Source organism: Lepidochelys kempii, chromosome 18 (genome assembly GCF_965140285.1).
Source record: "Lepidochelys kempii isolate rLepKem1 chromosome 18, rLepKem1.hap1, whole genome shotgun sequence".
Lineage (NCBI taxonomy): Eukaryota > Metazoa > Chordata > Testudines > Cheloniidae > Lepidochelys > Lepidochelys kempii.
Window position 1 is genome coordinate 9,438,595 of NC_136397.1, and position 17,083 is coordinate 9,455,677.

The following is a 17,083-nucleotide window of genomic DNA, read 5'->3' on the forward strand; positions in this document are numbered from 1 at the left end:
ACCTTTAATCAAAGAGTGCCCTTCATATCGTAGCTTATGTTACGACTGAAAATCAGTTCAGTGGGTTTGTTCAAGGCTCTCATAAAACGACCACACAACTCGGCATGATTAGCTGGCCATGATCCACAGAAGGCCTGGTCTGGAACAGGGTTGTAGGTCAGAAGAATTGCTGGAGCTGTGTGAGGCCTGGGGTAGCTTGCACAGTGCGCCTCTGAAGTACTGAAACGGCTGTTCCTCTGGTAGAACAGCATCAGCAGCCAAGCATTATAGAAACCTAATTAATTCAGGTGTCTAGGACACTTTCTATAAAGGGCGTTAAACTGGCCCTGTGTAAAATGAATCTCACATGACCACATCTCGAGGACTGTCATGGGACTCAATTATTGTTTGCATAGCGTTTTAACCTTTGCAGGGGAAAGGTGCTATATAAATGCAAAGCCTCATTCTTAGTGCTGTAACAGGTAAGGATATATTTTCATTTTCATCCCATCTGTAAACACTTGCATGGAAGGCAAAAGGGAAATGGAATTAAAAGGAGGCATTAGTTGTGATGCAATTTGATTGGATTTCCATTAGCAATATAATGCACCAGGGTATGTGAAAGGGGCCAAATTCTTGCTATCAGTTTTTGCAACCCCATTGGAGGCAATTGTGGTTAAAATGATGGTTTAAAATACAAGAGATCAGTGTTCATTGTCTGGCTCTTTTTTACTCTTCCTTGGTGGCTTTGATCAAGTCACAAACTCTCTGTGCCCCAGTTCCGCATCTGTCAGATGAGAACATCGGGCTTGTCTGTTTAGACTGTAACCTGCTCAGGGCAGGGACTGTCTCTTACTATGTGTATGTACAGTACCCAACAACAGAGTCCTTTTCCCAGTTAGGGCCCAAAGAGCCAACAGATAAGAAGATTGCAGACATTAGGAAATTTTTACATAGAATACCATTCATTTGGGTTTATCTAATTCTCTCTTTGCTGTGGAAAACATAAGACCAAACTAATACGTCTTTTCCATCTCTAGCTTCTCTGACTGCTGCTGCAAGTGTCCCTTGTATTGACTTGATTTGGGATAACATTCGTGTAGCTCAGATATGAAAAAAAAACATTGTAATGTTAAAATTCACCCTTTAGAAGCACAGAGCAGGACTTGATTTAGCATCCAGCTCTCCATGCGTGTAGCTGCCTGCTGATATTAATGGAGATCTACAGAAGGAGGGAGGGTAGATTATCAAAGTGGAGTGTGGGCCCGTGGACCCAAAAGGTAATTTTTTTTTTCAGTTTGAATTTTGACTTGACCTTGGTGGCTGTCTGCTAGGAGCCCCTCCAGTTACAGAACTGCAGGGTATTTAGGTTGTCTACTGTGGATTAATAATGGCAGACTCAGCCCCATCAGAATTTGACCCTGTTGTTTGGGGGAGGATTATTATTCCAAATTTTGTGCTTAGATCTTAAGCCAGTTCCCTTGGCTTATGCTCGCTCTCTCCCATTCTTTATCTGGCAGCAATTTCCCTTTGGGGATGTGGTGCTGTGTTTGTAAATGTCTTGGCGTCTCTTTTGTGTGAGCAGCAGACAGTTAATAGCTCATTTCATAAGCAAATAGGAGAAAAGTTAGAAGAGGCTTTTAAAATTATATTATATTCTGAGCAATGGAGAGCAAACTTTTCCCCAGTCACTTTAAAATCTCAGCAGCATCTTGGCCTTTATCAGAACTAATACAATTGGCAATGACATGAATTTAAAGGTGTAAAACTTACTTCCTGCAAGGAGGCACCCATTTCCCATGACATAATATATCCTCCCATCTGTTTCCCCTTCATCTGGACTCTTCTGCACACACCCTCTTCCCAATATGCAACTCCCCCACTAAAAGATCAATAAATGTCTCCCTTTCCAGGGCCAGGATGTGCAAAGTCAGGTGAAAGCCAGCCAGGGAATTTTTAGAACAGAAGAAAGGAAGGTTTTCATGGGGAAAAGAGCCAGGCCTGTTAGAGTGGCCTAGATTAGAACAACAGAGGAAAGGGAGCTCACAAGGAAGTCCTCGATACTTGGTTCAGGGAGAGAGAGTGGTCAGGAACGAACCACGCACAAGGCTTGGCAACCAAGCAGGAACGAGGGACGTAGTGTGATTGGGAGGCTATCCTTCCTAGGTCAAACTCAAGGTAAAAAGACACAGCAGTGCCATTTTCCAAGACAATCTCCCTGCAATAAAGCCAGAACCATTCCCAGACACAGAAGTGCGGAAATTTCCACACATTTTAACATTTTGGGATAAACATTAATCGAGCTAGCAAGCCTCTGATACAAAGACCCCGATTTCCTTTAGGAAACCAAGAAGGGGCTCTGTGTTTAACCCTAGACTTTAATGAAAGGAAGCCAAGACAATTTAGCAGGCACTTCCTTACTCTGTTGAGCAAGAACAACCAACATTGTTCTGCTGTTTATTGCAATGGCCGAAGATGTGACCTTTTTCACCATGAAAGGAAAGGTGCTGTTTTAGTTCCTGATATCTGACCCAGGCCGGATTCTTAGAGTCAGAGCTCCTAACAGCTCCAATTCTTTGACTCAAAATATTGATTCTCTGCAGACCTTATCCAGGATGGTGATATCTCCTAGTCTCAGCACAGCATTCGGGCTTGCCTGGGTTTTATAATCTTGATTCTGGGTGTTTCCCAGTGTTTAATTTCATGGCTATCTACTCATCAGAGCTGTAAGCATTTTCCAACATGCCTCACGTTTACCATGCATGCCTTCAAAGCAAGATGCTACCAGTTGGTAACATTAACAAGGTGTAGCAAGCTGTGGGCAGATAGGTAATTGAAGCAAGGATGAGCAAATCGAGCATGTGTCGAGAAATGAGGGCAAGCAGAAGAACATGGCATTTGACTTGAAAGGGAAATCATGATGAATTGCCTTTTCTTTGAATCTGTTTACACACCTGGTGAATTTTTTGTTTTTGTCTCTTCCAAACCTTATTAAAGAGGTTCTTGTTATTCTAAACCATCATCCTTCAGGACACAAACCAACCGCTAAGAGGAAACTTCTCCTGGGGGAAAGACTATTTCCAAATGATCCATTATGCAGTTTCTTGTATCTGCACCTGGCCACTGCTGGAGGCAGGATACTGGGCTATATGGACCACTGGTTTCAGCTATGTTCCTGTTGCAAAAGGAGTCAATACTGCACCACAATCTGCCAGTGAAGCATTTTAAAAATTGTCGTACTAACCTCGACTGAGATGGTGTGTGTTCGGCCTGACTTAGGGGATGAGGATAAATAGTTTTACTCTCCAGTAATTCTTGGTAAGATAAAGTGGTACTTTCATATGATAGGATTTTATAAAAGATGCTTTAAAATAATTCGACACCTTTGATTCCAAGCCAAGTATCACGTTTTCTCTTTGCCCTCATGTTCTGTTAATCATCCATGCTTACGGCCATGCTTACTGCTTTAAGGAGGCTTGGCTTCCTATCAAAACAGAGAAGCATGTACAGGCCAATGTGACTTTGTAATCTAGAATCAGGCATGTATCATAAACGTGATACATTTTGGAGACAATGGCTTTCTAAATGAAGTCTTGCCAGATACGCCTAGAACTTGCTTGAAAAGAACTGGGAAAACCTCATCTCTGCACTCGGTGGCTTTTAGGATAGTTGTTCTAAACAAACAGCTCTGATTTAAATATGAAGTTGGAGGCAACGTGAAAGACTGGATTCAACACACCATACATTGGTCTGGTGGTAGCAATAGGTGCTGCAGCTTAGCTGAGGTGCATTAGGTCTCTATAGGGAAGTTTATACAGCCAGTGGCTCTATTGTGCCATACTAGAATCAGTTCCTCAGTTCGACGATGACCAGTTCAGATGCCCTAAAAATGTTTATTCTCTTCTACCAAAAAGCATAATCCAGGAGTGGGAGTCAGAAGTTCTGTTCCTGATTCTGCCACTGACTTAGTTGCTGACTTTAGGAAGTCACTTCACTTCTTGATGACTGTCTCTACCATCTGTAACATGGGGAAGGTATCTATTTTACCTCCTGAGGTGTCATGAAACTTACTTATTGTTTTTTAAGCACTTTGAGATCCTTCACCGAAAGCCACTATTAGACAAAGTATTGTATTACTCCCTCAGCCCATGAATGCAACAGCAGGAAGACACCAGAAAATGGCAAACAAGAAACATTTTGAATTATTGGGTTCATCTACATTCTTTGTCAAACGGATTATGCCTGCCAGGCTTGCTAAAAGAACAGAACAGAAGTAAAGCACAGAGTTATCAGACAAATAGATGAACACAATATGGGGAAGAGTCAACGTGATTTGTGTAAATGGAAATCTTGCCTCACCAATCTATTAGAATTCTTTGAGAGTGTCAACAAAATATGTGGATAAGTCAAAACAGTGTCCTAGGACTTTCAGAAAGCCTTTGACAAGGTCTCACACCAAAGGCTCTTATGCAAAGTAAGCAGTCATAGGATAACAGGAAAGGTCGACTCATAGATCAGTAACCGGTTAAAAGACAGGAGACAAAGGGTAGGTAAAACTATCAGTTTTCACAATGGAAAGAGGTAAATAGTGGGGTCTACCACCGATCTACACTGCTGTTCAACATATTAATAAATGATCTGGAAAAGGGGGTAAAAGTGAGGTGGCAATGGCTGCAGAAAATACAGAATTGCTCAAGACAGTTGACTTCAAAGTTGACTGTGAAGAGTTATAAAGGGATCTCACAAAACAGGGTGAATGGACAACAAAATAGCAGATGAAATTCAAATGTTGATAAGTGCAAAGTAGTGCATGTTGGAAAACATAATCCCAACTATACATACAAAATGATGGATTCTAAATTAGCTGTTACCGCTCAAGAAATAAATCAATCTTGGAGTCATTGTGGATAGTTCTCTGAAAACATCCGCACAATGTGCAGCAGCAGTCAAAAAAGCTAACAGCATGTTAGAACCATTAGGAAAGGAATAGACAAGACAGAAAAATATCATGTCACTGTATATAAATCCATGGTACGCCCACACCTTGAACTGTGTGTGCTGCTCCATCTCAAAAAAGATATATTAGAACAGGAAAAAGTACAGAGAAGGACAACACAAGTGATTAGGGGTATGGAACTACTTCCATGGAGGAGAGATTAAAAAGACTGGAACTGTTCATTTTAGAAAAGAGATGACTAGGGATGTGTGTGTGTGGGGGGAATATGATAGAGATCTATAAAATCGTGAATAGTATGGAGAAAGTGACTAGGGAACTGTTATTTACCCCTTCACAGAACACAAGAAGCAGGGGTCACCCAATGAAATGAATAGGCAGCAGGTTTAAAATGAACATAAGGAAGTACTCCTTCACACAGTGCACAGTCAACCTGTGGAACTCATTGCCAAGCGCTATTGAGAAGGCCAAAAATATAACTGAGTTCAAAAAAAGATTTAGCTAAGTTCATGGAGGATAAGTCCATCAATAGCTATTAGCCAAGATGGTCAGGGACGCAACCCCATGCTCCGGGTGTCCCTAAATCTCTGACTGCCAGAAGCTGGGACTGGACGACAGGGGATGGATCACTCAATAATTGCCCTGTTCTGTTCATTTCCTTTTAGGTGTCTGGCACTGGCCACTGTTGAAAGACAGGATACTGGGCAAGATGGACCATTGCTCGGATCCAGCATGGGCCATTCTTATGTTCTTAAGACAGTGAACAGGTTCCATTGACTGTGTAGAATTATCTTTAGATCAATGCCTGTAGTCTAGTTAATACAAGATGGAAACTAGCTGTATTTGCCCATGAGATTCTAATTGTATATGTATTTCAACAAGAACTTCTGGTGGTGGTGGCGGCTGTAATTGTGTTAGAGAATTGAATGATTTTATTGTTTTATAATAGGAAAAGGAGAAAGATGGTGGGTTGCGTTAAGCCTTTTGGACAAGGACTGTCTTTTGTCTTATTGGTTTGTACAGTCTGTAGTACAATGGTGCCCTGCTCCAACTAGGGCCTTTGGGCGATACCGCAGTATAAACACGGTAGTAATAAACCACAAGGGGTAGATAAGATGATATTAAAGAAAGTGTGATATAAACTGAAGGGCAAGAAGCCAACAAAGTCTCTTTTTTGTGGATTAAGAGCAGAAGGCAGAGAAACGGTTCAGGTAATTCAGTGTAGGTAATGGAGCAATGCTACGGCCAACACACAAAACTCAAAGCACAGTAGGAGCAGGCAAATCCTGAGCTTGAAATACTCAAGAGCAAACTGCGTTTTGACTCAGGAGGAGGAAGGTGGCAGCCTATGTTGGTGGAGACAAAACAACTTTCTAAACTGCATCTGGGCTTTTCAAAGGAGCCGAAGGGAATTTGAATTTCAATAATTTGGGTGGCTGACTCCCTTCGGCCCCTTTGAAAATCCCACCCAAAGTGCTTAACAAAAAACAGAGGCAGATAGAACATCTGGTTCATTAATGAGGGAAAAATCAGCCATTGCAAGGAGACTGCATCATTTCAAGCCATACTGTAACGGAGACAAACCACTGCTACATTTCTTCCTGTATCTCTCCCCAAGTTCACATTAATTGCTTGTTCTTCCAAAACCTACATGATTGAGTTGCTTGTTCTCCAGACCCCGTTGTTATACAATAACTGGTAGATCTTGTGGTGAACAAGGTGTACTGTTAAACTGCTTCAAGCAGTCCAGCAACGCTGTGGTGGGAGGTTTCTGCCAATGTAAACACATTCGTGCTGGGCAAGTACATGTGTTTACATGGCTCTGAGGGTGCTGGCTCACGTTTATCTCCTTGCCTTTTTGCTGGTGGCCCACCAGGCAGTGCCTCTGCATCTTTTTGAAAGCGACCTAGCTGTAGCTAGGGGAACTGGAGGAATCGATGATGGTTATGGATGAAAGTGATTTTGTTTGTATTATGGTAGTGCTTAGAGCCCCAGCCAAAGGACTCACTGAGCTTGGTACTGTGCACACACAAAGCTTACAGTCTAAATAAGACAAGACAGAGAAATGGAGGATTATTTTTCCCATTTTACAGACGGGGAACTGAGGCACAAAGATTCAGTGACTTGCCCAAGCAGGTAGTTTGTGTGGCATAGCTGGGATTTAAACCCCCATCTCCTGAGTCCCCTTACCCACAAGTTATCCATTTGTTGTCTATTAAAGAAGAATTAAGCTTTGCCTTTATTGCACTGGAAACTCAGAACCTTTGTAAGGTATTTCAGTTCACGATGTATATGTTTATGCTCCGCAGTAGCGGTTTCAGTGTTTGTTTGAAAATACTCTAGGCAACTAGACTGAGAGACAAAACACAGAGATGAAACTGTAAGATACACATTTCTAAGAGGAAATACTAATGTGCAACGGGGCAGGGAGGTATAGAGGCAGTAAGGTGTGTGCTTCTGGTCACCACAATGTTAGTCTTCTAAAAGGTTAAAAAACGTGTAGGTACAACAGAGGAACACAAAGGAGGATTTCAGTGTGCAGAGCCTAGAGAAAAGATCTGCATGTCTGACTCTAGGAAGACAAGAGAACACCAGGCCACTCTACTGGATAAGTGTACGGAAACTATTCTGAACCACAAGGAGCCACAATTAAGCTAAGGAAAGGTCAAGAAGTCGAGGGTGCAATTTCTTTGCAAAACATCAACAGTTAGTATTCTGGAATAGAGAGAACATGACAGAAGTAGCAAAGCTGTTTATAACAACTGGAGAAAATGCAGAGTGCAAATACTAATATGAGAGGAGGGGATTTGGGCCAATGAGATCCCTGCTACACTAAAATCCAGATGGGAGCTATTGCTAGGCACGCCGTACACTGTGTTTATCTCCTATAGCATTACCAGAAATGTACCAGAGAAATTACTCACAAAAGGGTTGAAAACTGTGTTGGAGGGAGAGACTTTGAGGAGCTGATGGATTTCAGCCTCATCAGTGTAAGTGTTGTCATGATCTGATTGTAAACTCCAGGACTTCTAAAGTTTCCTTGTCTGCAAGGGTGGGCAGAAGGGAAAGAAACAAGAAGTTTTTAGAGTTCTCAAACTGCTGGCATATGAACAGGAACTCCTCTTAAAATTGCTAATGAAGACAAAGTAACAAAAAGTCACATTCTATTAGCAGCTGGAAACCTTGTTGCTAGGTCTTCTGAAATGAGCAACTTTCAGGTTCTTGATTGTTCACATAGTTTGGTTTTAATATGATTCACAGAGTCATTTGCTGCAATTGCAAAATCCAGCATTGCAACTTCAGCAAAGGCAACAAGTTAATTCCATCTAACGGGGCTTTCCCAGTAGAGCAGGTGCGAAAGAAGAGAATATTGTTGTTAATGGAGTAGGGACTGTCTTTGTTCCCACTGTGAGATACTATTTACAAATGTTAAATAATAAGCAATCTGCTTGGCTTGTCTGATTGCAACCATTTCAGATCTTTGTTTTGGGGAAGTGCTTGTCCCATAGATGCAGAAATGAAGCAGATCTCATAGGTCACACAGTTCATTCCAGGTCAGCCAGTGAAGCATTGTTCACTGTTATACATTGACTCATGTATTATCCAGTCATTTTAGATGTCCCAAGCAATGGGGCATCCACCACTTCACAACTCTTCTATAGCCTTACATTTCACTATCAGGATTTTCCCCCGATATTCAGACTAGATTCTCTTAGTTCAATCCTCTTATTCCTAGCTGTAGCCCTTCTTTCCTGTCCTAAATAACTCCTCTCTCTCCTTGGCATCTGGCCCCCTTTAACATTTGTACAGTCATTATTCTTGTCCCAAGGCATCAATTAAAAACGAACAGGCTTGGTGAAGTCAGTTGCATCAGCCCCCAATTCCTCTTTTCTGAAATTCCTCTAATTTGTCAATATCTTATCATGGTTCCCAGAATTGAACACTAAATTCCAAGGATGGCTCCACACTTATGTCCCTGCCAGTGTCTGTGCACCCCTTTTGGGGGCCCTAAGCAGGAATATCCTCCCCCCCACAGTAATTAACAGGGGGCCCCCTTGAGTTGCTCGGGGCCCTAAGCAATTGCTTAGTTTGCTTATGCCTAGCAGTGGTTCTGGCCCCTGCCCTGTGAGCCTGTGTAACTAAAATTACATTGGCCTTTACTGCAGCCAGAATGCACTGCACACTCATATCTTAGGTGACAGTGGAAAGCGAACGAGTCTTAGCATTACGGTCTTTCAGATTAGTTTTCTTTACACGTTCGCTAGAAACTTTCCAAACTGTTTGTGTTTTTTTGCACATTTCTAAATAACCTAGTTCCTTTTATCTCTTCACGGGTGGTCAGTCCCTCCCAATTTATTATGCTCTGTAGATGCGGTCAACACACTGTTTGCTCCCACTAAGATATTTAAGACTGACCAGACCAATCATCAATCTTAGTTGTAGGATGTCCCCACAATTTGACAAGTCCCATCACAGACTGGATTCTATGACCGCTCTCAAGTCATAATCCTGCCTTTGGGACATTGTGATTTATACACATGGGAAAAATTGCTCTGGCTTAAAAATAAAATATAATTAAACCAGTGCAAAATCCTACATAGATACTTTTTTGTTGAGTGGTTTATTGTGATTTACTTTAAATTGCTAAAGAACCTATTTAAGCTGCATCAATATAATCCAAAATGAAGGTCTACAGAGGATTTTGGTCTTGTTTAACTAAATCATCTTTAACACACACCTTTAATTAAACCAGTGCAAGTTTGCGTGCGGACAAGGCCTATCACATATCAACCTTTAAGCCCAAGCATTACTGTTATGTGACAAGGAAAAACAAGAGAAAAATGCCATGTAAATGGGTAGGAGCTGGTAATATATTTGGAAGATTTTTTTTGTTGTTGACGGCCGCATTATTTTTAAGCATTATATTTTAAGCGACTGTAGTGCCCAGCGGGCTAACTCCGCATAGATGAAAAGAAAACGTGATGCTTCGACCACAGAGTCATGTGAAAACACAGACTAAGCAGGTAGACACCAACTCTGTTTACACTGGTAATTTACCCCCAAGCTTTGCTAAACCACAAGAAGAGTACGCTTTGTTCAGGGCAAAAATCTGCCAAACGTTATACAACTAAGACCCAGACAAATAAAACCTTAGTCCATTTACAGATGGAAAGCTCAGGAAATTAGGCTGTGGGCTCTATTTATTGCTGGAGGGCAAGAAAGGAATAGAAAAGAATATGGCTTTTTTAGAACATTACAGCAAGACATCTGGCAATGGCAAGCAGTGGTTAATTTCCTTCATAGCATTGTCAAATGATAAACAGTGTTTGGTAGCTGTTACATTTTAATCATGAGCTTAGCTAATAAATAGTCTCCCTTTTTCTGTGAGGAAGGCAGTCTAAATGAAGTAATAACACATTATTTTTGTACCTGGTTCCTAGATGCCATGACGACTGGCACATTAGAATCACAGAAAGTAGAAGCTGACATGAATGGCAGCACAGATTTGGGTTCTTGATACAAGCTGAGTCTTGCTTTCTACAAGTTACTCTCAAAAACACCTTCTCATGAATTTCTTAATTATACGGGCGTGAAAGGTCCTTTCCTTATGCAAGAAATCCGACTAGCAGCATCTGACTCCTGACAGCAATACATGGGAGTGCATCTGAAGCTGTACTGAACCATACTGGTGTTGGAGTTGTACTCCTATCTCTCAATGTTTAAGCATTTTGTATTTGTTTTTTGGGCCACTGGTGTCACATGGTGATTTGAAAGTAAAAACAGACTTGGGACTGTCAAGTCTGTCCTTGCAAATAAGTGCTCTGCAAAGAAGAGGAGATTCTCATCTCTGGTCTAGTGCTTAACCCGCGAGAATCTCCCCAACTGCACAGAACTATTACACTGCACTTGCCTTGTTAACAGGGAGCTATGTTGAGATAGACTTGCTTAGAATACTTCATTCTCCACCCAGGCTATCAGTGCCTTACAGAGCAAGGAAGATCTATAGATAGATAGAGCTTAATTTATCCCTCTGAAACTTCCCTTAAGATATGTTGCCTCAATCTATTCTTAATAAACACCCCCACTGTTCTGTTGGCTATTCTGTACTCCAACCCTGCCCCCCCCGGATCTAATCAGACAATTGGAACTGGCCTGAGTGCCCACAGACACCTCCCATGGAGTGTTCCACCACCTGTCTTCTTATCAATACATGCCCACGGCTAATAATGGCATCAGATGGGCTGCTTAGTTATTCAGTCTCTGAACTACTGTTTACTGGTCACCCAATGCTAAGTTATGGGACCGAGTTTGATTCGCTGAAATTCACGTTCATACAGAGACAGAAGGATGGGGAAAGCTTTATTGGATTCCAGCTTAACCAGACGACAGCAGAGATGATGGCAAAGGTAAGTTACCAACATGCATAACTTGCTGAGAAGGACCAAGGCTGTGTTCAAAGAGACTGATGCCTGGATTCAAACCAGGGTACACCCCACAGAATGCAAGCCTGATACCATTAAAAGGATTGGCAGCCATCTTGACATGCCTCCTTTGTCTATTCCCCACACGGTTCTCAAAGGAATCAAAACTTTATCAGACACTAAGGAACAAGTTTTAATTGCAAAACTGTCCAATTTCCTTAACTCTATCCCCTGTATAGGTGAGATCTCCCTGTATGGTAAATTACCCAACCCACTAGTGTGCACTCTTGTTTTGAAAACAGCCCTAGAGTGAATGGAATCTAGAAAGACCTCGGTACACAAAACATGCATCAATCACTTATAATATTAAATCCCAGTAGGCTCAATGAAAGGAGAAACACACAAGGCATTAAGAGAAATCACTGCCCTGATGAAAGCGATTCTCTCTTCAGAATAACTATGAAGGAATCAAGCATAACATGCTGTCCTTGCATTCCATAGACCCCTAACACAACAAAAAGAGAAAATCTGGTTTATACTGTATGAAAAATGGGTCAGTAAATGTAGCATTACAAACGGAGTCCTTGGCCCCTGCAACTCAGTGGGTTTTTACATGCTCTTCGTCCACACTATGGGCTGAAAAGAGCAACAGCCCTGAACCCAAGTGAATTGCAGTAACAAAGGAGCTCTGAGATACAAGACAAAAGGGAACCTGGTGCTGTCACTGGCTGGTTAAATTACTAGTCAAACCCACCTTGACCTTTTGTGTTTAATTTATTTAATTTCAAAGAGGTGCACACTAAAAAGTGTTAAGATTCACTGACTGAGATTCCTCAGTCTTTACAAGTTCCTTCGATTGCCTGGAATACACAAGGCTTTATATATAGAAGCACTGAAATACCGGATAAAACAAAGAAGCCTAAATCCCAAATCACTCCAAGAAAAAAAAAAAAGTGTAGAAAATAAAAAAATGCAGCACTACTTGGGGGAGGGAAAGACTGCACAAAGAGATGGAAGGCAAGCTACTGTAGATCTTTGCAAGTTGCTTCTCTATGCTCAGGGAATGGAGTTCAAAAGATCCTTGAGGAAGCTGTCAGGGTCGTTGATTTCTGATAATAGTCCTGAAAAAACAGCACAAATAAGTTAGTCAGGAGCTGCCTGCCCTTCTGAATCACCAGGCATCTTTTACCATCAGGGCACCTAGAGGTGGATTCAGAAAACAGGCAAGCTACAACCACTACTGGCCTCATCACAGACCGGCCACTCAGAATACTGTTTTAAAGCAAATATATGCTTGCTGAGATCTGAGAACAGCAGACCCATGTCAATCAACTTGGCTAACAGACTCACAAGGCCTGAAGAGAGCAGTCAGTGCCAACCCCAATGTAGACAAGTAAAGCTGCTATTTGCACCAGTGCAGTATACCAGGGCAAATTGCAGCGTACAGCTGTTTATCCTGCCTATACAACGGGTTTGCACTAGGTGCAGCTACACCAGTGACTGGCAGTGATGTCTAAACTGGGGATTCCAGTCAAGGCCTCATTTTAGGTGTAACAAGTTCAGTCTGGTGCTTAACTTCACAACCTACCTACAGAAGTGACGTAGAAATGCCAGAAAATATTGACACTACACATACATGTAGAAGCTGATGCAGAAGAGTGGGGAGCATCTGTAGCACAGATGCTGCAGTCCAAAAGTTATTTGAGGGTAGTGGCATCTTCTGCTAAGAGGCTGGATGATGAGCAATGACGACGGCTAACTAGTAAGGACAGGAGTTGGGCAGGATAAAATGATGAAGAGCAGCTCCTCAGTGGATGACTTTCTCTGGTTTCCTGGAGATATAGATCCTGTGGAAGCTGGTACCCTATCAAATACTGACACATTTAGTACCCATGATGAACTTACAAAAACTAGAGAGGATCCTAAACCAAGTCCAACAGCAGCAAGATGCCCCTGTTAATACAGAAGGGTAAGACCTAAAATAAAATAGGTGTCCAAAGCCCCTGCTCCTGCCTTGTGGAAGACCACTCTGTGTTAAACAATTCCACTCCTACAGCTTATGTTTTACATTTCATTTGGTCCTTATTACTGGGGATGTTTAAATGAATACAGGAACATTGTTACTTAGAAGTTCATCTGTTCCTGTTAATTCCTTTGCAATCCTCTTTTGAAATTGGAATCTGCTGTAGTAATTGTGTCATATTACAAATTCAGCTGTGGAAGCAGAAGCAGCGGCATATATATCCTACAACATTCTTCACTGATGGATCTCAAAGTCCTTTACAAAGATAATTCTCATTTATCTCCATTTTGCAGATGGGGAAATGGCAGAAGGTGAATTTTTAGGAAACAAGTGTATTTCACCCCACGTATCCCTACAGAGGTGAATGCAGATTGCAGAGAGAAACAGAAGACTCTCCAAAAAGAATGCTTTTTAAAGTGACCTAGGAGGCACCAGGTGGTTTAAGATCCCATCATTCCCCCCACCTCCCTCCACATATTTCTAAAAGCAAGTTACATAAATTACATATTTCCAGTCCTGAATTACACAAAAACAGCCTTTAAAAGGTAAAGTTAATACTGACCAGCCACATCCAAAAATTCAGAAAAGGTTTCAACTGGCATGAACTCCTCCTGGAAAGTTTTCAGGGCCTTGTCTGCAGCTTCGTGTATTGGCATATCATTGTGTCGGATAAATTCAGCCAGTGAGTAGGACCAGCCTCCCTCTGTGTTACTGGTAGGCACCTTCTACAAGGAGGAGAAAAGGGACAAGTCAGTTTGTTTTAAGCCTATAGAATAATAAACTCTTTAGAAAATGGATAGACAAGGTGGGTGTGGGAACATCTTTTACTGGACCAACTTCTGATGGTGAAAGAGACCAGCTTTCGAGCTACACAGAGCTCTTCTCAGATCTGGAAAGGTATCAAAATGTCACAGCTAAATCCATGGTCAGACAGAGCTGTGACCCACTGAGTACCTTTCCCAGATCTGAAGAACAGCTCCATGTAGCTCGAAAGCTGGTCTCTTTCACCATCAGAAGTTGTTCCAATAAAAGATGATCCCTCACCCACCTTGTCTCTCTAGTATCCGGGGACCAACATGGCTACAACAACACTGCCTACAACCTTTAGAAAATGCAGACTTCAATAACCTGATGCCCCATTATGAAGCCTTGCCTTTGGGCTGAGATTTCCTGTCTCCTGTAAACATGCCACACAGGAAGGTGCCTCGTACTCAGATTTTCAGTTCTTTTTGTACAGAGTTTTAAAAAGCACCCGAGAGTTTTCCTTCTCCAACTCACCCTAATTAAATGTCTGCTTGCTTTGGGGAGGGAGCTATAGATTAACTGGGCTTTGCTTTTACACTTTCCAAAAGAAGAGTGTGTCTTATCAATCCCTCTCTATCCCTTCTGAGCAGGGTCAGACACCCCAAGCAGGGTCCAAGACCAGGACTTCCTTCCCACCCCAGCAACAAAGGCTATTCCAACCATTTGCTCCAGTGCAGAATCTTGGAAACAATGCCTGAACAGAGGACAGAAAAACAGGAAGAGAAACAGGGGCGGGGGGAGGCGGGAGAGAGAGAGAAGGCCTGTAAATCATAAGACCTTACTACTTCAGATGGACAACAGCTGAGAAGAGGGGTAATCACAAGTGGACATACATCGTACCACCCCTCCTGTTCTCATGAGCAAGCAGAGTTTGAAATTTAGAAGGGATTTAAAGCCCTGCCTACCCTTCAAAGGAACAGAGCAGACTGATTTTAACAGCATCCATAAAAACAAAAACCCCAAACAAACCAACAACCTTGATTCCAGACAGATCTTACCTTGAACATGTTGTAAATGAGATCTACTAGGGCCCAGAAGAGAAGGCCAGAGCGATATGCTGAATACTCCTTCACTGCTTTATCTGTCAGTCTTGGGAGAAAATGAAATCAAGCTCTGAGTTAATCACTTTACTCTGCTTTGTAACTCATTTGATGAATAGCATGAACGCTGTAACAGCCAAAAGCCTATCAATAATACACACGGGAAATGGTTTTGTGAATAAGCACTGTTCTGTGCTTTAGCATGTGGAGCAAACGTATGCATTACCATGCTGGTCTAGGGTTAGACCTTTGTGCCCTGTGATTCTCAGCACTTGTAAATTGCTTTACAAACTAACTAAACTCTGAGGCGGGGACGCCAACACCACTTCTATTTACTGAAGGGAGAAACACTCACCCAAAGCCACAGAGCAAGTCAGTGGCAGAGCTGGAAAAAGAATTTATCTCCAGTCCAATGCTCAGACTCCTCAACCATGCGGCCCCTCTTATTCAATGGTTCTGATACAATGAATAATTATGGTACTTGTGCTTGAACCATCTCATCCTTTACTGTCATAGATAAAGAGCCTGACAGCATGCATCCGATGAAGTGAGCTGTAGCTCACGAAAGCTCATGCTCAAATAAATTGGTTAGTCTCTAAGGTGCCACAAGTACTCCTCTTCTTTTTGCAAATACAGACTAACACAGCTGTTACTCTGAAACCTGACACTCAGCTGTAGTTTTGACTGGAATCTCTGCCACCTTTTAAAAAACTCGAACAAGTCTTTTGAAGAGCAGTGTAATAACACCAGAGGGGCTTGACCCTGGTCAGTTTTAAGCCAGTTAAAATGACACTTAACTTGAAACTTGTAGGTTAATTGTTTTCAATGTACTATTATATTTATGGTGTTACAGCCGCACCTGAGTCCCTCACCGAGTTTTGACATTCTCCTGTCACTTGTGAAAGATTCAGACATGTTAAGAACACATGGAGTGACTAACCATACCGAGGGAAAGGGCCTGTATACAAAGTGCTGCCAAATGACCATAAAAAAAAAATGTCCAATTACGCAGTCTGGCAGGTATTACTTTTAGAAAGTCATTCAGACAAGTGTGAGTTGAGTTGAGTCCCTCAAAGACACTGAACATTTAGAATAACACTTCGACTGATGGATGGCCATCTGGAAGCCTGTGAAGGTGGCCAAATCCAGGGTTCAAAATGAATCCACACGGTGTCTGTTTAGCTGTCTCAGGGCATGGCTACACTTGCAGATGGAGAGCGCTTTGAGTTAAACCAGCCTTCGGAGAGCACAGTAGGGAAAGCGCTGCAATCTGTCCACCCTGACAGCTGCAAGTGCACTGGTGTGGCCACATTTGCGGCACCTGCACCGGCATTGGGAGCGGTGCATTTTGGGCAGCTATCCCAGCATGCAAGTGACTGCAACGTACTTTTCAAATGAGGTGGGGTGGGGGTGGAGTGTGACAGGGAGTGTGTTGTGTGTATGTGGGGGGAGAGAGAGTGGGTTGTGGGGGGGCTGAGCGCATGTCAGCATGCTGTCTTGTAAGTTCAGACAGCAGCAGACCCCCTCCCACCTCTCCGCCCCTCTCTCTGTCACACACACAGCATCCCACACTAATGGCTTGCTTTGTCTTGGAGCAGATAAGCAGCCAGCTCTTAGAAACGGAGCTTTCCAAGGGCACATCCATATTCCTGCAGTGATTCAAAAACAAGGACAAGAGTGGCCACTTGACTTAAAAAGAAAAGGAGTACTTGTGGCTCCTTAGAGACTAGTACTCCTTTTCTTTTTGCGGATACAGACTAACACAGCTGCTACTCTGACACTTGACTTAGGGGGATTATGGGATGTTTCCAGAGGCTGATCAGAGCGCAGTAATGCAACACCTCGTTCACACTGGTGCCGT

The 17,083-nt window shown here is 42.4% G+C and overlaps 1 protein-coding gene across 3 annotated transcripts in view; it reads right to left on the bottom strand.

The window, feature by feature from the left end:
- Positions 1-11,280: 11,280 nt before the first annotated feature.
- UBR4 (ubiquitin protein ligase E3 component n-recognin 4) overlaps positions 11,281-17,083 on the bottom strand; it is a 113,852-nt gene continuing 108,049 nt past the window's right edge. For all 3 annotated transcript variants that reach the window (XM_073317114.2, XM_073317113.2, XM_073317112.2), the window contains 3 exons: positions 15,181-15,271; positions 13,941-14,103; positions 11,281-12,476 (listed from right to left, as the gene is read on the bottom strand). In XM_073317114.2, the coding sequence (XP_073173215.1) occupies positions 12,412-12,476; positions 13,941-14,103; positions 15,181-15,271 (319 nt within the window). In that variant the 3' untranslated portion in view covers positions 11,281-12,411. The remainder of the gene's footprint in view (positions 12,477-13,940; positions 14,104-15,180; positions 15,272-17,083) is intronic.